General features: G+C 41.8%; 1 protein-coding gene across 4 annotated transcripts; it reads right to left on the bottom strand.

The window, feature by feature from the left end:
- Positions 1–10,680: 10,680 nt before the first annotated feature.
- On the bottom strand, positions 10,681–23,288 carry armh1 (armadillo like helical domain containing 1). 4 transcript variants are annotated; one of them, XM_041891016.2, is made up of 12 exons: positions 22,986–23,287; positions 22,515–22,725; positions 22,287–22,355; positions 22,026–22,192; positions 20,788–20,984; positions 20,492–20,576; positions 20,205–20,321; positions 19,870–19,942; positions 19,430–19,559; positions 18,642–18,719; positions 11,000–11,081; positions 10,681–10,806 (listed from the first exon to the last, which is right to left on the bottom strand). In XM_041891016.2, exons 2-12 carry the CDS (start codon positions 22,718–22,720, stop codon positions 10,778–10,780), a joined length of 1,233 nt encoding a protein of 410 aa, XP_041746950.1. In that variant the 5' UTR covers positions 22,721–22,725; positions 22,986–23,287; the 3' UTR covers positions 10,681–10,777. The 4 variants fall into 4 exon arrangements, with proteins under 4 accessions (XP_041746950.1, XP_041746952.1, XP_041746951.1 ...); XM_041891018.2 differs by having other exon boundaries at positions 22,515–22,665; positions 22,986–23,286; XM_041891017.2 differs by having other exon boundaries at positions 22,515–23,288.
- Positions 23,289–23,854: the final 566 nt, after the last annotated feature.

Genomic DNA, 23,854 nt, shown 5'->3' with positions numbered 1-23,854 from the left:
TACCAGGTATATGACATGCTATCAGATATGCTTACCAGGTATACGATATACTATCAGATATCAATATGCTAACCAGGTATACGATATGCTATCAGATATCAATATGCTTACCAGGTATACGATACGCTATCAGATATCAATATTCTTACCAGGTATCTGATACGCTCTCAGATTTCAATATGCTTACCAGGTATATGATACGCTATCAGATATCAATATGCTTACCAGGTATATGATACGCTATCAGATATCAATATGCTTACCATGTATATGATATTCTACCAAATATCAAATATGCTTACCAGGTATACGATATGCTATCAGATATCAAATATGCTTACCAGGTATATGATATGCTATCAGATATCAATACGCTTACCAGGTATATGATACGCTATCAGATTTTAATATGCTTACCAGGTATATGGTATGCTATCAGATATCACTATTCTTACCATGTATATGATACGCTATCAGATATCAATATGCTTACCAGGTATACGATATGCTATCAGATATCAATATGCTTACCAGGTATATGACATGCTATCAGATATGCTTACCAGGTATACGATATACTATCAGATATCAATATGCTAACCAGGTATACGTTATGCTATCAGATATCAATATGCTTACCAGGTATATGATACGCTATCAGATATCAATATGCTTACCAGGTATACGATACGCTATCAGATTTTAATATGCTTACCAGGTATATGAGACGCTATCAGATATCATTATGCTTACCAGGTATATGATACGCTATCAGATATGCTTACCAGGTATATGACATGCTATCAGATATCAATATGTTTACCAGGTATATGATATGCTATCAGATATCAATATGCTTACCAGGTATATGATATGCTATCAGATATCAATATGCTTACCAGGTATATGGTATGCTATCAGATATCAATATGCTTACCAGGTATATGATATGCTACCAAATATCAAATATGCTTACCAGGTATACGATATGCTATCAGATATCAAATATGCTTACCAGGTATATGATACGGTATCAGATATCAATATGCTTACCAGGTATATGATACGCTATCAGATATCAATATTCTTACCAGGTATATGATATGCTATCAGATATGCTTACCAGGTATATGATATGCTATCAGATATGCTTACCAGGTATATGATATGCTATCAGATATCAATATGCTTACCAGGTATATGATATGCTACCAAATATCAAATGTGCTTACCAGGTATACGATATGCTATCAGATATCAAATATGCTTACCAGGTATATCATTCGCTATCAGATATCAATATGCTTACCAGGTATATGATACGCTATCAGGTATCAATATGCTTACCAGGTATATGATACGCTATCAGATATCAATATTTTTACCAGGTATATGATATGCTATCAGATATCAATATACTTACCAGGTATATGATATGCTATCAGATATCAATATGCTTACCAGGTATATGATATGCTATCAGATATCAATATGCTTACCAGGTATATGGTATGCTATCAGATATCAATATGCTTACCATGTATATGATATGCTACCAAATATCAAATATGCTTACCAGGTATACGATATGCTATCAAATATCAAATATGCTTACCAGGTATATGATACGCTATCAGATATCAATATTCATACCAGGTATATGATATGCTATCAGATATGCTTACCAGGTATATGATATGCTATCAGATATGCTTACCAGGTATATGATATGCTATCAGATATCAATATGCTTACCAGGTATATGATATTCTACCAAATATAAAATGTGCTTACCAGGTATACGATATGCTATCAGATATCAAATATGCTTACCAGGTATATCATTCGCTATCAGATATCAATATGCTTACCAGGTATATGATACGCTATCAGATATCAATATGCTTACCTGGTATATGATACGCTATCAGATATCAATTTGCTTACCAGGTATATGATATGCTATCAGATATCAATATGCTTACCAGGTATATGATATGCTATCAGATATCAATATGCTTACCAGGTATATGACTACCATCAGTACACCAACTTTTTAAACAATAAAATATCAATTTGAAACACTTTCAACAATCCTCTATATCTGGCAGAGAAGCAGTTCAATTTACCCAGAAGTTTTGTTGAGTTCTTCTCTTGTTTAATGCTAACCAGCACAGAGTAGCTACTCATTATGCACTGGAGAGTCAACAGTCTGTTATATGTCAATGCTATGATCGTGTCTCGTTACAATTGATGACTTAGGTGTTGTACCTTCCGGTAGGAGTGGCAGTGAGTCTGTATGGGACACAGGGTACACAGAGGGCCTTTAGGGGTTTCACACCTGAGCCTCCAGCTCCATCATGGTTAAAATCAGCTCCATCATGGTTAAAATCAGCTCCATCATGGTTAAAATCCCCTGGTCTCTCTGGGGAAACCAGAGTGTTGGCGATGCTCCTAGAATACACACTGAGGAACAATGAATCATTTAAACAATCACCAAGGGAACCATACAGTATGCAGTCAGGTTAGAAAAGAAATTGAGTATCATGAATTAGGTGTTGAATTGGTCAACTATGTCTTCATTGTAACAGTTTGTATTAAAAACAGAAGAGAATGGGCCTCCCGAGTGGCGCAGCGGTCTAAGGCACTGCATCGCAGTGCTTGAGGCGTCACTACAGACCTGGGTTCGATCCCAGACTGTGTGCCGGCCGTGACCGTGAGACCCATGAGGTAGCGCACAATTGGCCCAACGTCGGCCGGGATTTCCTTGTCCCATCGTGCTCTAGTGGTGGGCCGGGCGCCTGCAAGCTGACTTTGGTCGCCAGCTGGACGGTGTTTCCTCCAACACATTGGTACGGCTGGCTTCCGGGTTAAGCGAGCAGTGTGTCAAGAAGCAGTGCGGCTTGGCAGGGTCGTCTTTTGGAGGATGCATGGCTCTCGTCCTCTCCCGACTCCGTAGGGGAGTTGCAGCGATGGGACAAGTCTGTAACTACCAATTGGGGAGAAAAAGGGAACAGAAGAGAAGACCCCACTGGACGGATGTTAAATAACCACTGAAAATTCACCATTAGAAGAAAAAAACTCTGAGGAGCTCATCATCACCATGGGGCTTCAGTCACTGCTGGGCTTGTACTGTCTGCCCCTATAGCCCGCACACGACACAGGACCTGGCTCACATTCCCATCAACAGATCTCGTCACCAGGGCAACAGAGGTCACAGGTCATGTCAGTGAACGATGACGTCAAAGAGGGATGGGTAAAAGGACTTGAAAACATAGGTAGGTCTGGAGAAGGTTAAGACAGTCAAAACGGTGAGAGTAAAGGTATGTGTGTGGAGAGGGAGCTCTGACATGCCCCAGTGCGATGGACCCCACAGCTCCAGCGGTGTAGTGGCCTACTGCAGGCAGCTGTTTCAGCAGAGCCTCAACCGTCCTGGGCATCTCTCCTCCCAGCTCTGATACTACTGGACAACAAAACAACACACACTCAGAACTAACTACAGACAGAAAACAACTAAAGTCTCCAACTAAACAGACAGGTAAGGACCTAACATATATGATAAAGATCCTCTTTCTGCGAGAGGCACAAAGGCAGTTGACAAAATTAACCAAAGAGAGCTCTCCACTTGTCATATTATACAAGTGGCACATTTGTGTTGTGGTAAGCCTTGCTTTATACATTTGTGTTGTGGTAAGACGCAGACCTTCTGAGCTCCTTCAAGAAGTTTCTTCCCGGGAGTAGTAGCTCCGTCCTCTGTAGCTCAATTGGTAGAGCATGGCGCTTGTAACGCCAGGGTAGTGGGTTCGATCCCCGGGACCACCCATACGTAAAAATGTATGCACACATGACTGTAAGTCGCTTTGGATGAAAGCGTCTGCTAAATGGCATATTATAGTACCCAAGCCCCGCCCACATCTGATTGACTTCCTGTGCAGATGAAAAGCATGACAAGATGGTCAGAATGCACAGACATTTCTGTTTCACACATCCTTATTTGCATTCATTGTAATCACCTCCAGTGTAGCGGCTGCAAGATCCTGTACGGTTAGCCACCGTTGGAAAAGAACCAGGCTAAAACACAACAACAAGAGATCAATCCAAAACGTGATTACTAATTCTGCTCAAATTTAAGTTTTTGTCATTTAGCAGACACTTTTATCCAGTCACTTACAGGAGCAATTAGAGTTAAGTGCCTTGCTCAAGGCCACAGACAGATTTTTCACCTAGTCGGCTCAGGGATTCGAGCCAGCAACCTGTTGGTTACTGGCCCAATGTTCTCAACCGCTACACTACCTGTCGCCCCAAATCAAGTTCAGACTTCATACAAGACAGACAGACTGACAGTGTTGTAATGTACTTAAGTCAAAATACTTTAAAGTACTACTTAAGTAGTTTTTCTTGGGATCTGTACTTTACTTTACTATTTATATTTTTGACAACTTTTACTCCACTACATTCCTAAAGAAAATAATGCACTTTTTACTCCATAAATGTTCCATGACACCCGAAAGTACTCATTACATTTTGAATGCTTAGCAGGACAGGAACATGGTCCAATTCATGCACTTATCAAGAGAGCATCCCTGGTCATCCCTACTCTGATCTGGGAAACGGGTGTGACATCTTCGGACATTATTTTTAAGATGCATAATTAAAACACCTGTATGCCGAAGTTCCATCGATATCGGGAAACCGGCCCAGGGCAGTTTAGTTTCACACTTTATCTTTAGAAAAAAACAAGTATATGATGGCAGAAAAAAAGTGTAAGATAGTTTGAACTTGATAGTGTTTAGTTAAAATATACTCATCCGCTATTACAGTGTGTTCAGTAGCCTACCTGACACAACAATAGCCAGCTCTCTCCCCTGTTAGATGCAGTAGTTATGGCTGGATTGCCAGTTCATGGTCTCTTTGGAAAAATAGTAACCTTTGGAGACATGTTTCACCTGGACAGCTCTGGCACACTGCATGAGCCATGGAGGAAAAGAAAAACAATACATAAACTCACTCTGTTAAAACGCTGTTATGACAGTTGCAGTAAAAATGTACATTTTGAAAGAACAAAAAATGAAGAAAGGCATATACAATGGGTGTTTATGGACATATAAAGTTAATAATATCTGAGTTTCCCATATTAAATACAGGAGGCCCTTTACTTAGCCTACCCCTTGAGGTGACGTTACAATAAAGAGACATCTGGGGGATTTAGGTGAATAGGGAGCTGAAAGCAGTTTGAACTCTTTTCATCTTGTTTGTTTTTGATTGTGAAGAAAATAGTATCCCTCTCACTGATTAAGGTAGTGTTCTGATCAGTGCCATTGCTCAGGTCCACTAGAAGTTGGTCCCTATGTGTAATCACATTATCAAGGTCTATCTCAAGTGTCCTTCAGATCTTTCAACATCTCCTTTTCTTCAGTCACCTTTATTGACTTTAGGCAGAAGATGATCTCTCTCTTTTCAGTTGGGTATGTTCTTCCTTTGTCTCATCTTTGTCTTGACATACAGTGGGGAAAAAAAGTATTTAGTCAGCCACCAATTGTGCAAGTTCTCCCACTTAAAAAGATGAGAGAGGCCTGTAATTTTCATCATAGGTACACGTCAACTATGACAGACAAATTGAGAAAAGAAAATCCAGAAAATCACATTGTAGGATTTTTAATGAATTTATTTGCAAATTATGGTGGAAAATAAGTATTTGGTCACCTACAAACAAGCAAGATTTCTGGCTCTCACAGACCTGTAACTTCTTCTTTAAGAGGCTCCTCTGTCCTCCACTCGTTACCTGTATTAATGGCACCTGTTTGAACTTGTTATCAGTATAAAAGACACCTGTCCACAACCTCAAACAGTCACACTCCAAACTCCACTATGGCCAAGACCAAAGAGCTGTCAAAGGACACCAGAAACAAAATTGTAGACCTGCACCAGGCTGGGAAGACTGAATCTGCAATAGGTAAGCAGCTTGGTTTGAAGAAATCAACTGTGGGAGCAATTATTAGGAAATGGAAGACATACAATACCACTGATAATCTCCCTCGATCTGGGGCTCCACGCAAGATCTCACCCCGTGGGGTCAAAATGATCACAAGAACGGTGAGCAAAAATCCCAGAACCACACGGGGGGACCTAGTGAATGACCTGCAGAGAGCTGGGACCAAAGTAACAAAGCCTACCATCAGTAACACACTACGCCGCCAGGGACTCAAATCCTGCAGTGCTAGACGTGTCCCCCTGCTTAAGCCAGTACATGTCCAGGCCCGTCTGAAGTTTGCTAGAGTGCATCCAGAAGAGGATTGGGAGAATGTCATATGGTCAGATGAAACCAAAATATAACTTTTTGGTAAAAACTCAACTCGTCGTGTTTGGAGGACAAAGAATGCTGAGTTGCATCCAAAGAACACCATACCTACTGTGAAGCATGGGAGTGAAAACATCATACTTTGGGGCTGTTTTTCTGCAAAGGGACCAGGACGACTGATCCGTGTAAAGGAAAGAATGAATGGGGCCATGTATCGTGAGATTTTGAGTGAAAACCTCCTTCCATCAGCAAGGGCATTGAAGATGAAACGTGGCTGGGTCTTTCAGCATGACAATGATCCCAAACACACCGCCCGGGCAACGAAGGAGTGGCTTCGTAAGAAGCATTTCAAGGTCCTGGAGTCTCCAGATCTCAACCCCATAGAAAATCTTTGGAGGGAGTTGAAAGTCCGTGTTGCCCAGCGACAGCCCCAAAACATCACTGCTCTAGAGGAGATCTGCATGGAGGAATGGGCCAAAATACCAGCAACAGTGTGTGAAAACCTTGTGAAGACTTACAGAAAACGTTTGACCTGTGTCATTGCCAACAAAGGGTATATAACAAAGTATTGAGAAACTTTTGTTATTGACCAAATACTTATTTTCCACCATAATTAGCAAATAAATTCATTAAAAATCCTACAATGTGATTTTCTGGATTTTTTTCCCTCATTTTGTCTGTCATAGTTGACGTGTACCTATGATGAAAATTACAGGCCTCTCTCATCTTTTTAAGTGGGAGAACTTGCACAATTGGTGGCTGACTAAATACTTTTTTTCCCCACTGTAACTGAAAACTGAGGTTTTTCATTGCATCAAATTCTGTCTGAAGAGTGTATTTTTCGCTTAACGACTTCTCCTTTTCTTTGGTTAAAGGTTCAATGTGTTTCTGAAGCTGTTCTATCTCATTGGTCAATACAATACAATGGTCAATTCCAATGAACTGGTTAGGACTTTCTTGAGTTTGCTCATCTCACTGCTTAGCTTCGTCTTGTCTTTTAACCTGGAATCAACTGCAGTCTGGAGTAAGTATTTTTCCTTAATCAGTATAGTTTTTTCTTCCTGAAGTGTGTCTCTTTTCTTTTTCAACTGGTTGTTTTGGTTGATCAGGGTACTAATACTATTCCATAGCTTGGCTAATTTAGCATCGGTAAGCTCTGGTTCACCTATTGCTATAGGTAAAACCATTTAAAAATAAACAAATGACTTTAGAAACACATACATGTAGGCCTATTTGTGAGTGTGAATGTAGTAAGTATAGGTTGCAATATTAAACAAGTACATAGAGCTGGCACCAAAGCCTGCAAGGCCCAACAATAGGAGTCCACACAGCACACCAAGACAGAGCAATATGTCTATTAGGGTCTATTGGGGGATCTACCTTTGAAAGAACCAAAAACATGTACAAATACAAATATAAGCAAGCAGTGGAGATTATGTTTGGATCACATTCATAACATGTGTTTAAATTGGCCTTCTTCCATAGCTATTAGTTTCAGGCCAAACCCCCAAAAACATGGTTTAAAGTTTGATGTTGTGATGATGCCTTCAGAAAGTAATCACACCACTTGACTTTTTCCACAATTTGTTGTTTTACGAAGTGGGATTAAAATGGATTTAATTGTCATTTCTGGTCAATGATCTACACAAAATACTCTGTAATGTCAAAGTGGAAGAAAAATGCTAACATTTTATAAATAATGTATGAAATATAAAACACTAATACAGTGCATTCGAAAAGTATTCTGACCCCCTTGACTTCGTCCACATTTTGTTACATTACATCCTTATTCTAAAATTGATTAAATAAAATGTTTTCCTCATCAATCTACACACAATACCCAGTAATGACAAAATGAAAACAGGGTTTTTTAACAATGAAAAACAGAAATACCTTATTTACATAAGTGTTCAGACCCTTTGCTATGAGACTCGAAATTGAGTTCAGGTGCATCCTGTTTCCATTGATCATCCTTGAGATGTTTCTACAACTTGATTGGGGTTCACCTGTGGTAAATTCAACTGATTGGACATAATTTGGAAAGGCACACACCTGTCTATATAAGGTCCCACAGTTGACAGTGCATGTCAGAGCAAAAACCAAGCCATGATGTCGAAGGAATTGTCCGTAGAGCTCCTTAATGGCGCCGGAGGACATGGCTGCCGTTTTACGGGCTCCTAACCAATTGTGCTATTGTGTGTGTTCTTTCGTTTTATTGGTAACTTATCTTGTACATAATGTTTCTGCCAACGTCTCTTATGACTGAAAAGAGCTTCTTTGGATATCAGGACAGCGATTACTCACCTCGTACTGGACGAATATTTTTTCTTTAACGAGTCGGACGCGAAGGACTTACTTCAGACACCCGACAAGGCCCAAATCCCCGTCATTCGCATGAAGAATAGACGGCAATACTGGGGTCGTAGGTCAGGGTGCCTTGTAAGGATTCGACGGCGACTGGGTAATCTCACACTACCATCAGTCCTATTAGCCAATGTACAATGATTGGATAATAAAATGGATGAGCTCCGATCAAGAATATCCTACCAATGGGACATTAATAACTGTAATATCTTATGTTTCACAGAGTCGTGGCTGAACGACGGCATGGATAACATACAGCTGGCTGGGTTTTCAGTGCATCGGCAAGATAGAACAGCTAACTCTGGTAAGACAAGGGGTGGCGGTCTGTGTATATTTGTAAATAACAGCTGGTGCACGAAATCTAATATTTAGGAAGTCTCAAGGTTTTACTCTACCTCAGGCGAGCATCTCATGATAAGCTGTAGACCACACGATTTACCAAGATAATTTATCTATATTCTTCGTAGCTGTCTATTTACCACCCCAAACCGATGCTGGCACTAAGACCACACTCAACGAGCTGTATAGGGCCATAAGCAAACAAGAAAATGCTCATCGAGAGGCGGCGCTCCTAGTGGCCAGGGACTTTAATGCAGGGAAACTTAAATCCGTTTGACCTAATTTCTACCAGCATGTTAAATGTGCAACCAGAGGACCACCTTTACTCCACACACAGAGACGCGTACAAAGCTCTCCCTCACCCTCCATTTGGCAAATCTGACCATAACTCTATCATCCCGATTCCTGCTTACAAGCAAAAACTAAAGCAGGAAGTACCAGTGACTCGCTCAATACAGAAGTGGTCATGTGACGCAGATGCTAAGCTACCGGACTGTTTTGCTAGCACAGACTGGAATATGTTCCGGGATTCTTCCGATGGCATTGAGGAGTATACCAAATCAGTCACTGACTTCATCAATAAGTGCATCGACGACGTCCTCCCCAGTGACCGTACGTACATACCCCAACCAGGCATCATCTGCACTGAGCTAAAGGGTAGAGCTGCCGCTTTCAAGGAGCGGGACACTAACCCGGACGCTTATAAGAAATCCCGCTATGCCCTCCGACGAACCATCAAACGGGCAAAGCGTCAATACAGGACTAAGATTGAATCATACTACACCGGCTCCGACGCTTGTCGGATGTGGCAGGGCTTGCAAACTATTTCGGACTACAAAGTGAAGCACAGCCGTGAGCTGCCCAGTGACACAAGCCAACCAGACGTGCTAAATCACTTCTATGCTCGCTTCGAGGCAAGCAACACTGAAGCATGCATGAGAGCATCAGCTGTTCAGGACGACTGTGTGATTACGCTCTCCGTAGCCGATGTGAGTAAGACCTTTAAACAGGTCAACATTCACAAGGCCGCAGGGCCTAATGGATTACCAGGACGTGTACTCCGAGCATTCGCTGCCCAACTGGCAAGTGTCTTCACTGACATTTTCAACCTGTGCCTCACTGAGTCTGTAATACCAACATGTTTCAAGCAGATCACCATGGTCCCTGTGCCAAAGAACACTAAGGTAACCTGCCTAAATGACTACCGACCCATAGCACTCACGTCTGTAGCCATGCAGTAATTTGAAAGGCTGGTCATAGCTCACATCAACACCATTATCGCAGAAACCCTGGACCCACTCCAATTTGCATACCGCCCCAACAGATTCACAGATAATGCAATCTCTATTGCACTCCACACTGCCCTTTCACACCTGGACAAAAGGAACACCTACCTGAGAATGCTATTCATTGACTACAGCTCAGCGTTCAACACCATAGTGCCCTGAAAGCTCATCACTAAGCTAAGGACTCTGGGACTAAACACCTCCTTCTGCAACTCGATCCTGGACTTCCTGATAGGCCGCCCCCAGGTGGTAAGGGTAGGTAACAACACATCTGCCACGCTGATCCTCAACACGGGGGCCCCTCGGGGTGCGTGCTCAGTCCCCTCCTGTACTCCTTGTTCACCCATGACTGCGTGGCCAAGCACGACTCCAACACCAAGCAATTGGGCTGAGTACTTTTGGTTCTTTTTATTGATTTATTTTACTGTAACATTAAAATAAAGCATCAAATGTTTGTTGTACAAAATGGCATGCCTGTACTTTGTTTGGTTCAGTCTTCTGAGCTCTGGTGCTCCAGAACTGTAAATAAAAAGATGAGACATTAATTTGGGATTCTATTTTGTAATGGAGAGTTAAAGTAATATACAGTATAAACTAGATAAAGTATTATTAATGATGTGAGGCTTAGGGATCCAAGCTTTACTTACAGAACTATCACAAAACTGAAGAGACACTCATACCTCCAAGATGGCAATTACTAGCAGACTGTTACCTTCCGAAATGTTGACTTTATTTGATAGCAGGATATCTGCTTGGATTTCATCCATCTTCATGTAGAGAGTCTCAGCTTTGTGCTAAAAAATTGTAGAGAAGCAAACAAATTTTTTTATTTTTTTTTACAAAAGTAAAACAGAATGCATTCTAATCTCAAAGTGAAGACACAGACCCAATTATTTATATTCAGCACCAGTCAAAAGTTTGGACACACCTACTCATTCCAGGGTTTTTCTTTATTTTTACTGTTTTCTACATTGTAGAATAATAGTGAAAACATCAAAACTATGAAATAACACACATAGAATCATGTAGTAACCAAAAATGTGTTAAACAAATCAAACTATATTTTATATTTGAGATTCTTCAAAGTAGCCACCCTTTGCCTTGATGACAGCTTTGCACACTCTTGGCATTCTCTCAACCAGCTTCATGAGGTAGTCACCTGGAATGCATTTCAATTAACAGGTGTGCCTTCTTAAAAGTTAATTTGTGGAATTTCTTTCCTCCTTAATGTGTTTGAGCCAATCAGTTGAGTTGTGACGACAAGGTAGGGGTGGTATACAGAAGACAGCCCTATTTGGTAAAAGACCAAGTCCATATTATGGCAAGAACAGCTCAAATAAGCAAAGAGAAACGACAGTCCATCATTACTTTATGACATGAAGTTCAGTCAATACGGAACATTTCAAGAAATCTGAAAGTTTTTTCAAGTGCAGTCGCAAAAATCATCAAGCGCTATGATGAAACTGGCTCTCATGAGGACCACCACAGGAAAGGAAGACCCAGAGTTACCTCTATTGCAGAGGATACGTTCATTAGAGTTACCAGCCTCAGATTGCAGCCCAAATAAATAAAAGTAACTGACACATCTCAACATCAACTGTTCAGAGGAGACTGCGTGAATCAGGCCTTCGTGGTCGAATTGCTGCAAAGAAACCACTACTAAAGGACACCAATAAGAAGAGACTTGCTTGGTCCAAGAACCACGAGCAATGGGCATTAGACCGGTGGAAATCTGTCCTTTGGTCTGGAGTCCAAATTTGAGATTTTTTGTTCCAACCGCTGTGTCTTTGTGAGACGCAGAGTAGGTGAATTGATGATCTCTGCATGTGTGGTTCCCACCTTGAAGCATGGAGGAGGAGGTGTGATGGTGTGATGGGGCTTTGCTGGTGACACTGTCTGTGATTTATTTAGAATTCAAGGCACACTTAACCAGCATGGCTACCACAGCATTCTGCAGCGAAACGCCGTCCCATCTGGTTTGCGCTTAGTGGGACTATCATTTGTTTTTCAACAGGACAATGACCCAAAACACACCTCCAGGCTGTGTAAGGGCTATATTTACCAAGGAGAGTGATGGAGTGCTGCATCAGATGACCTGGCCTCCACAATCACCTGACCTCAAACCAATTGAGATGGTTTGGGATGAGTTGGACCGCAGAGTGAAGGAAAAGCAGCCAACATGTGCTCAGCATATGTGGGAACTCCTTCAAGACTATTGGAAAAGCATTCCTCATGAAGCTGGTTGAGAGAATGCCAAGAGTGTGGAAAGCTGTCATCAAGGCAAAGGGTGGCTACTTTGAAGAATATAAATATATATTTTGATTTGTTTTACACTTTTTTGGTTATTACATGATTCCATCTGTTATTTCATAGTTTTGATGTCTTCACTATTATTCTACAATGTAGAAAATAGTCCAAATGAAGAAAAGCGTTGAATGAGTAGGGAGTGCTGTGTTGAAGCCACCGTGCCTCCATCTTGGCACTCCCCCACCACTGGAAAAAAGTATTTTGGACCTAGACTTGGCACTCCGGTACCGCTTGCCGTGCGGTAGCAGAGAGAACAGTCTATGACTAGGGTGGCTGGAGTCTTTGACAATTTTGAGGGCTTTCCTCTGACACCGCCTGGTATAGAGGTCCTGGCTGGCAGGACCACCAATTGTGCAAGTTCTCCCACTTAAAAAGATGAGAGAGGCCTGTAATTTTCATCATAGGTACACGTCAACTATGACAGACAAATTGAGAATTTTTTCCAGAAAGTCACATTGTAGGATTTTTTATGAATTTATTTGCAAATTATGGTGGAAAATAAGTATTTGGTCACCTACAAACAAGCAAGATTTCTGGCTCTCACAGACCTGTAACTTCTTCTTTAAGAGGCTCCTCTGTCCTCCACTCGTTACCTGTATTAATGGCACCTGTTTGAACTTGTTATCTGTATAAAAGACACCTGTCCACAACCTCACAGTCACACTCCAAACTCCACTATGGCCAAGACCAAAGAGCTGTCAAAGGACACCAGAAACAAAATTGTAGACCTGCACCAGGCTGGGAAGACTGAATATGCAATAGGTAAGCAGCTTGGTTTGACGAAATCAACTGTGGGAGCAATTATTAGGAAATGGAAGACATACAAGACCACTGATAATCTCCCTCGATCTGGGGCTCCACGCAAGATCTCACCCCGTGGGGTCAAAATGATCACAAGAACGGTGAGCAAAAATCCCAGAACCACACGGGGGGACCTAGTGAATGACCTGCAGAGAGCTGGGGCCAAAGTAACAAAGCCTACCATCAGTAACACACTACGCCGCCAGGGACTCAAATCCTGCAGTGCAAGACGTGTCCCCCTGCTTATGCCAGTACATGTCCAGGCCCATCTGAAGTTTGCTAGAGTGCATTTGGATGATCCAGAAGAGGATTGGGAGAATGTCATATGGTCAGATGAAACCAAAATATAACTTTTTGGTAAAAACTCAACTCGTCGTGTTTGGAGGACAAAGAATGCTGAGTTGCATCCAAAGAACAACATACCTACTGTGAAGCATGGGGGTGGAAACATCATGCTTTGGGGCTGTTTTTCTGCAAATGGACCAGGACAACTGATCCGTGTAAAGGAAAGAATGAATGGGGCCATGTATCGTGAGATTTTGAGTGAAAACCTCCTTCCATCAGCAAGGGCATTGAAGATGAAACGTGGCTGGGTCTTTCAGCATGACAATGATCCCAAACACACCGCCAGGGCAACGAAGGAGTGACTTCGTAAGAAGCATTTCAAGGTCCTGGAGTGGCCTAGCCAGTCTCCAGATCTCAACCCCATAGAAAATCTTTGGAGGGAATTGAAAGTCCGTGTTGCCCAGCGACAGCCCCAAAACATCACTGCTCTAGAGGAGATCTGCATGGAGGAATGGGCCAAAATACCAGCAACAGTGTGTGAAAACCTTGTGAAGACTTACAGAAAATGTTTGACCTGTGTCATTGCCAACAAAGGGTATATAACAAAGTATTGAGAAACTTTTGTTATTGACCAAATACTTATTTTCCACCATAATTTGCAAATAAATTCATTAAAAATCCTACAATGTGATTTTCTGGAGAAAAAAATTCTCATTTTGTCTGTCATAGTTGACGTGTACCTATGATGAAAATTACAGCCCTCTCTCATCTTTTTAAGTGGAAGAACTTGCACAATTGGTGGCTGACTAAATACTTTTTTCCCCCACTGTACATCATTGCTAAAAACAGTTGGCCACTAGCCAGTGCCAGTTAGTCTGGCTAACACCTAACCAGAAGTACTCCTGACTTCTGTGTCTAGAAAGGCTATTTTGATGTTGTCGAGACTCTGCACAATGCGTCGGTAATGAATGGGATGTGGTTTTTCCTGATTGGTTCTCCTCTGTGTCTTTCACACTCAAACCAACATGGACAACCACACACAGCCCCCGAGCGCCGCCCCTTTCCAATACAACTGTTGGATTTTCAAATCCAAACAACGTGAAGTCTCATCTCAACCCCCCAGGAAATAAAAAATGTTTGAGAGAATCAATCAATGCTCAGCAAAAATAAGGACAACTCTGCGCACACACTGCATTTACAATGGCCTTTTGTCCAACCAGCGTGTCAGAGCCCTCCTTCTGCTGTGGGTCACGCGAGTCACGTCAGCCAGGCTGCGTGCCAGTATGGAAGCATTCACTTATGGCAGGTCTGTTCGAGACAGAGGCATAACTTTCAACAGAATGGATGTCCCTGAGTCTGCTGTGTGTCAGGTGTGTACCCACTGGGCAAAAACTGGTTGAATCAGCGTTGTTTCCACAGAATTCCAACCCCCCAAAATCGATCTGATGACATTGAATCAACGTGGGAAACTGATTTGATTTCCAAAAAGTCAGCAACATAAGGGCTGTCTTTATTGACCTGGCCAAGGCTTTCGACTCTGTCAACCACCGCATTCTTATTGGCAGACTAAATAGCCTTGGTTTCTCAAATGACTGCCTTGCCTGGTTCACCAACTACTTCTCAGATAGAGTTCAATGTGTCAAATTGGAGGGCCTGTTGTCTGGACCTATGGCAGTCTCTATGGGGGTGCCACAGGGTTCAATTCTTGGGCCGACTCTTTTCTCTGTGTATATCAATGATGTCGCTCTTGCTGCTGGTGACTCTCAGATCCACCTCTACGCAGATGACACCATTTTGTATACATCTGGCCCTTCATTGGACACTGTGTTAACAAACCTCCAAACGAGCTTCAATGCCATACAACACTCCTTCAGTAGTCTCCAACTGCTCTTAAACACTAGTAAAACTAAATGCATGCTCTTCAATCGAACGCTGCTGGCACCCGCCCACCCGACTAGAATCACTACTCCCGACGGGTCTGACCTAGTGTATGTGGACAACTACAAATACCTAGGTGTCTGGTTACTGTAAACTCTCCTTCCAGACTCACATTAAGAATCTCCAATCCAAAGTTAAATCTAGAATCGGCTTCCTATTTCGCAACAAAGCCTCCTTCACTCATGCTGCCAAACATGCCCTCGTAAAACTGACTATCCTACCGATCCTTGACTTCGGCGACGTCATTTACAAAATAGCCTCCAACACTCTACTCAGCAAATTGGATGTAGTCTATCACAGTGCCATCCGTTTTGTCTCCAAAGCCCCATATACTACCCACCATTGTGACCTGTACGTTCTCGTTGGCTGGCCCTCACTATACAGTGGGGAGAACAAGTATTTGATACACTGCCGATTTTGCAGGTTTTCCTACTTACAAAGCATGTAGAGGTCTGTCATTTTTATCATAGGTACACTTCAACTGTGAGAGACTGAATCTAAAACAAAAATCCAGAAAATCACATTGTATGATTTTTAAGTAATTAATTTGCATTTTATTGCATGACATAAGTCTTTGATACATCAGAAAAGCAGAACTTAATATTTGGTACAGAAACCTTTGTTTGCAATTACAGAGATCATACATTTCCTGTAGGTCTTGACCAGGTTTGCACACACTGCAGCAGGGATTTTGGCCCACTCCTCCATACAGACCTTCTCCAGATCCTTCAGGTTTCGGGGCTGTCGCACCTTTCAGTTCCCTCCAAATATGTTCTATTGGGTTCAGGTCTGGAGACTGGCTAGGCCACTCCAGGACCTTGAGATGCTTCTTATGGAGCCACTCCTTAGTTGCCCTGGCTGTGTGTTTCGGGTCGTTGTCATGCTGGAAGACCCAGCCACGACCCATCTTCAATGCTCTTACTGAGGGAAGGAGGGTGTTGGCCAAGATCTCGCGATACATGGCCCCATCCATCCTCCCGTCAATACGGTGCAGTCGTCCTGTCCCTTTTGCAGAAAAGCATCCCCAAAGAATGATGTTTCCACCTCCATGCTTCACGGTTGGGATGGTGTTCTTGGGGTTGTACTCATCCTTCTTCTTCCTCCAAACACGGCGAGTGGAGTTTAGACCAAAAAGCTCTATTTTTGTCTCATCAGACCACATGACCTTCTCCCATTCCTCCTCTGGATCATCCAGATGGTCATTGGCAAACTTCAGACGGGCCTGGACATGCGCTGGCTTGATTAGGGGGGACCTTGCGTGCGCTGCAGGATTTTTATCCATGACGGCGTAGTGTGTTACTAATGGTTTTCTTTGAGACTGTGGTCCCAGCTCTCTTCAGGTCATTGACCAGGTCCTGCCGTGTAGTTCTGGGCTGATCCCTCACCTTCCTCATGATCATTGATGCCCCACGAGGTGAGATCTTGGATGGAGCCCCAGACTGAGGGTGATTGACCGTCATCTTGAACTTCTTCCATTTTCTAATAATTGGGCCAACAGTTGTTGCCTTCTCACCAAGCTGCTTGCCTATTGTCCTGTAGCCCATCCCAGCCTTGTGCAGGTCTACAATTTTATCCCTGATGTCCTTACACAGCTCTCTGGTCTTGGCCATTGTGGAGAGGTTGGAGTCTGTTTGATTGAGTGTGTGGACAGGTGTCTTTTATACAGGTAACGAGTTCAAACAGGTGCAGTTAATACAGGTAATGAGTGGAGAACAGGAGGGCTTCTTAAACAAAAACTAACAGATCTGTGAGAGCTGGAATTCTTACTGGTTGGTAGGTGATCAAATACTTATGTCTTGCAATAAAATGCAAATTAATTACTTAAAAATCATACAATGTGATTTTCTGGATTTTTGTTTTAGATTCCGTCTCTCACAGTTGAAGTGTACCTATGATAAAAATTACAGACCTCTACATGCTTTGTAAGTAGGAAAACCTGCAAAATCGGCAGTGTATCAAATACTTGTTCTCCCCACTGTATATTCGTCGCCAAACCCACTGGCTCCAGGTCGTCTATAAATCTCTGCTAGGCAAATCCCTGCCTTATCTTAGCTCATTGGTCACCATAGCAACACCCACCCGTAGTATGCGCTCCAGCAGGTATATCTCACTGGTCATCCCCAAAGCCAACACCTCCTTTGGTCGCCATTCCTTCCAGTTCTCTGCTGCTAATGACTGGAACGAACTGCAAAAATCTCTGAAGCTGGAGACTCTTATCTCCCTCACTAACTTTAAGCATCAGTTGTCAGAGCAGCTTACAGATCACTGCACCTGTACACAGCCCATCTGAAATTAGCCCACCCAACTACCTCATCCCCATATTGTTATTTATTTTGCTCATTTGTACCCCAGTATCTCTATTTGCACATCATCTCTTGCACATCTATCATTCCAGTGTTAATACTAATTGTAATTATTTTGCACTATAGCCTATTTATTGCCTTACCTCCATAACTTGCTACATTTGCACACACTGTATATAGATTTTATATTGTATTTTTGACTTTGTTTTGTTTTACCCCATATGTAACTCTGTTTTTATCGCACTGCTTTGCTTTATCTTGGCCAGGTCGCAGTTGTAAATGAGAACTTGTTCTCAACTGGCTTACCTGGTTAAATAAAGGTGAAATATATATTTTTTAAATTAAACCTTAATCTAATGACATTGGGATTATTATTGATTTTTTTACGTTCAATTCACGTTAGTTGACAACCAAGCAAATGTAAATCCAATCTAGACGTTGAACTGATGTATCGCGCTGCATGAGGCAAATGGTGGTCACACCAGATACCAGATCCACGCCCCTACTTATTTTTTTTAAGGTCATCTGTGACCAACAGATGAATCTGTATTTACAGTCATGTGAAATCCATAGATTAGGGCCTATTGAATTTATTTCAATTGACTGATTTCCTTATATGAACTGTAACTCAGTAAAATCTTTGAAATTCTTGCATGTTGCGTTTATATTTTTGTTCAGTGTAGATGCATACTCTTACATACAAAATAGATTTCAGCTCACCATGAAGGCTGCAAACAGATTGATGCCCATGGCTCTGCGTACATGCTCCTCCACCACTGGGTATGTACGGACAAAGTGCTAAAGACAGAGACAGAGGCAGAGATAAGACTTTGCTTGAGTGATTACATTCTACACTGTACTGATATACAGGTACATATTTACTCTGTACTGATATACAGGGCAGTATCTACTCTGTACTGATATACAGGGCAGTATCTACTCTGTACTGATATACAGGGCAGTATCTACTCTGTACTGATATACAGGGCAGTATCTACTCTGTACTGATATACAGGGCAGTATCTACTCTGTACTGATATACAGGGCAGTGTCTGCTCTGTACTGATATATAGGGTAGTATTTACTCTGTACTGATATACAGGGTAGTATACAGAATGCCTGTGTGAGAAAGAGAGAGAGACAGGGTCTGTGTGTGATTTTGTTGTCTTTGGAATCTACAAAATCACACAACTATGATAGATGTGTAAATGCATTCTAGATTAATGCCATTCTAGATGTGTAAATGCATTTCTTTTCAACTGTGTGTGTGTGTGTGTGTGTATATATATATATATATATGTGTGTGTGTGTAGCAGGGTTGGGGTCAATTCAGGAAGTAAACTAATTCCAATTCAATATTGAAAAAAGTACATTTTTTCCCAATGATTTCTTAATAAACTGAAAAGTAGAACATATTTATTTCAAACATTCTTCTTAGTAGTTTTTTTTTACTTCCCGAATTGACTGCCTTCAAACCCCCAACTCTGGTGTGTACCTATTTGATTTACCTCCAGTGCCAGGCTGGCTTGTCTCTGGGCATCAGCGTGCTCCTGGTTGCCCATAGCGTACATCAAATGGTGCACCACTCTGAGAGGAAGCAGTTCCTGGCACTGCTCCTGACTCACCTGAGCAAGCAACCTTCAGCACATACAGTCAAAACGGTCAGCATTGGTATATGATGATCATGAACGTTACCGTTACAGGCTAATACTAACTGTACTGATCTGTATGTCATTACATTTAAAGTGCTAAGTATGGGCTGAGTGGCAGTATAAAGTAACAAGCAAGTCGCTTCAATGTTAACAAGTGAGTGCCAAATAAATCAGATTAGCTGCTGATACTACTAACATATAGCATTTAACTTTCAGTTTCAGTTTGTTGCGAAATCACAGACCATGTCAGAATGACATTTCTAAGGGATACCCATACATGAGGGTTTTGACTTTACCTTAAAGCTTTGGCTGCCGCAGCTTGTTGGACAAACACTGGCAGGGATTCAGTCATCTTGGTCATTTCTGGGTCTGATTAAATAGACATCAACACATCAATAACAGTTACAGTGTTTTATTGAGACAAACATTTTCATAGGAGCTAAATTGCTTGAGGCATGATGACTATGTCAAAAAACGTATGCAATATCACATCTTATGTGAAGAAAAAATGGACTGTTAGAACTGAAGCAAGAAACATCAGATGGGGTTGCTCTTAGTGGGTTGCAATGAGAACTACCCAATCACTTTGCCTCTCATTTACTGAGGAACCAATAAGGAGAAGACGTGAGACCTTCCAGGATCTTGTGTCTCTGCACTCCCCCCATAGCTGGTTTGAGCAGCGCTACGAGACCCCTGAGCAGCGCCGGTCTGACCTCATACTGCCTCAGATCTGTGATCAGCTCGATAGCTGGGAGAGGGGGGAGAGTTTTAAAAGAATACTGCATACTATAGGAATCAGATACTACAGCATGAAGTACAAGTGGATGTTGAAGATGTCAATGGAAGAGATCTGTATTAGAAATAGAACAGGCTGTGTGGATAGCTGAGAGTTGACACGCACACCTAGCTATTAATTACCCTCATATTGCACCTCCAAATGCAAGGACCTCAACAAATTCAACAGAGGTCCTACGATGCTGGGATGGGCAGCTTTCACTATGTCCTGTTAGGGGTCAGAATTATATCCAATCATTTACCTTCATATATACAGTCAAACCACAGTACTCAGTTGTGTATTACAAGGTCACACATAGCTGGATTCTCAGTTATGTCCCATGGTCGTGGAGCCCGTGTGTGTGTGTGTGTGTGTGTGTGTGTGTGTGTGTGTGTGTGTGAGCAAGTGTGCGTGACTGTGTGTATGTGTGTTGTTATACTTGTACTATGCGGAGGGTCTGCAAGACCAGTTGCTGGGCCTTGGGCGAGGTACAGGTCAGCAGGGCGATCAGACCTCTGTACACCTGGTTCTGGTATTTGGGGTTTCCATGTGCCAGGGACTCCAGCAGGGCCCGTGCAGTCTCTTGGGTCCCCTCTGTCTTGGACTTGGCCAGGCACTCTGCAATGGCTCTCACACCTGCAAGCCACGTGGAGGGAGGACACAGTGATATGTTCTAAGAACCAATCAAACAACATTAACCAATCAAACAACACGCACCCTTCGCTCCTCCTGGTCCGTAGGGCTGCAGAATCTCTGTCACCCTGTAGCCCTTTCCTGCAGTCAAATGACTACTGGCCTCATGGGTGGAATGTTATTAATAATTTTCATAATTTTCATTAATTTAAAAAAAACTTCCGAAAATCTGGTGTTTCTATGTCAAACGGTTTTGTTATATTTCAGTGTCCTGTGATGTATATAAAGTGTAATATTGGGGTGCGAACTCAAAATTGAATACATTTCAACTCTATATCTGACATGGTACAGGTGTCTTCTTTTTCTTAAGTCCATAACCATGTGTGTGAGGTGTATACTTTGGTTTCAAAGTAGATTTGTTTAAGACTACCCAGTGGTCCTCTGTAGCTCAGCTGGTAGAGCACGGCGCTTGTAACGCCAAGGTAGTGGGTTCGATCCCCGGGACCACCCATACACAAAAAAAATGTGTTATGCACGCGTGACTGTAAGTCGCTTTGGATAAAAGCTTCTGCTAAATGGCATATTATTATTATTATTATTATTATTATTATTACCCAGATTTATCCCACAGCAGTAAAAGGTTAAGGCACAGCTCAAGACCGTGCTGTTCAGAAATGCTTTCAAGGACCTTTGGCTGCTAATTCTGTTCTCATGTCCTCTGGATCTTGTGACACCTGTATATAGCTTTGATTGTTGTCTGTGTTCTATGGTCTGTGTTTTAGATTGTTTTTATTATTAGTAGTAGTATTTATTTTTTTGTGCCTTGGGTCTGAGAAATGCACTTTGACAAATAATAATAAATCATTTAATTTGTAATCAGTCTTTAATCATAGACTAAAAAACTGAACACATTTTGGAGCAATAACAGCGAATAATTTCTCTCTACATAGATCATTTCAATTTGGGCTGAACTGTAACAATTTAGAAATCCAACTGTATACTAAAAAACGCGGTATGTATCATAGAGATGGGTGAGTAGTTTACCATAGCTTTCGCAGACTAGCTCTTTGTACTTGCGTCCAGCGTCTGAGACTATCTGAAGCAGCCGAAGGGCCTCTGCCTTATCCTCCTCCTTTGTCTGTTTCTGACCCAAGATCTCCAGGAGGGTTAGGACCCCTCCAACCTCCAGGAACTCTATGAGATAACGATGACTGTGGAAAGATAAAGGGTATGTGACAAAAACCTATGGTGCAAGGGATTATAATGTGTTGGCTATACAAATTCAGACAATGTTTTTCCACTCACTTGCTCGCTGCAGAGAGGAACACGCCAACTGCTTTCAGTTGAAGACCTAAGCATGTTCCGAACATGTAGCTGAATGAGCTTGAGTAAAGGAAAAGGCCAAAATACACCACATTTGTAAATTGGTTTACATCCCTTTCTCCAAACATTCTTACTTTGTATGTGGATATGAATGACTCCATAAGACTGGACTGGTTGTCTAACAGCATCAAATGCATTATGTAAGGGTACGTCAGCCTCATCCAGGCGGTGAGCCGAGCCAGAAAGAGACTGGCAACCTGTGCGAATTCCAGTTCTAACTCAGGGCAAGTCTTTCCAGTGTTTTGAGTCAGAAAAACAGTCAGCATGCGGATGCGCACCGTCTTGTTGCCATGGTCCCACTCTTGAAGGAAACTCATCACTTTACTGATAGCTGCTTGTTCCTTGCTTGTTGACATTCTTACTAGTTTTGACACCGTCGAACAGAGAAGGCAAAGCAGAGCTTTGATGTGGGAAAAGTAGCTAAATACTTAACTAGCTGGATGACCTAACTAGCCTAGCAACAATACCTAACTATTCTAGCTACTGTACTGTAGCTAGCTAAAAGCCTCCTTTTAGAAGTTTGAATCAACTGCCTAGCTAGCAAGCTATATTATCGAGTGAGTCGCACACAAGTACGCCTACGTTAAAAAGTTAAGTGCTTTGTTGAAAATAATCGATTACCTGCTGTTAGTGTACTACCAAAACGATATGCATTAGCTGGAAATCACAGTTGGCTCACGTTGTACGTTGACACCATGTGTGTACCGTTGCTTAGCAGCGTTGCCTCGTCCCTCCTGGTACAGGGCACAATATAATTAGAACTACTTATGATGGTATAAAAGGTCAGCCTTTTTGGTAAGGGAGTTGGTCAACCATGTTTTGCCAGTACTGTGAGAAGATTTTCTGCAAATCAATGAATTTGAAGATTATCTGCACTGTACGTTTGTTAACTAGCTAGCCAGCCCGTTTTTAGAGGAATGATTCCATAATTTGTTTTAATTAACTGCCAACATTCCATTCCAGCAGTTCAGTCATTCCACAGCCATACACTGAAGTTTCGACTAGATGGTATACCGTTTTTGTCAGATTTGACTTTTCGTAGCAGGTTAGGATAATTTTCGTAGCAGGTTAGGATAATTTACGCAACAGGTTAGAAGAATAATTAACATAGCAGGTTAGGAAAATTAGGTTAAGGTTGGGAAAAGTGTTCGCTAAAATTCTAAATAATTATACTTTTGGCATTAATTTGACAAAAGCTGTATGCTTTCTAGCCATGACCATACACTGATTGAAATCAGTTGATGATAGGACTAAGATAAATTGTAAATTAAACAAGTACTGATATTGTATCATAAAACTCACAGCTTTCCAAGAAAACAAAATGTTTAGAGGCTTTTTAAATAGAAACTTTATTTATAATTATATTATAGAAATCTTAAGAAAGTTGAAGCTCATTTACTGCCATTCTATACAATTTAAAAATTATAAAATGCTATTTGGAGAACAGCAAGAAATACCCCAGCCATTATCACATTGGTTGCTGTAGCTTC

The sequence above is a fragment of the Coregonus clupeaformis genome, chromosome 11 (genome assembly GCF_020615455.1).
Source record: "Coregonus clupeaformis isolate EN_2021a chromosome 11, ASM2061545v1, whole genome shotgun sequence".
Lineage (NCBI taxonomy): Eukaryota > Metazoa > Chordata > Actinopteri > Salmoniformes > Salmonidae > Coregonus > Coregonus clupeaformis.
Note: the sequence above shows the minus strand (reverse complement) of the source record. Positions and strands in the feature narration are given on the sequence as shown.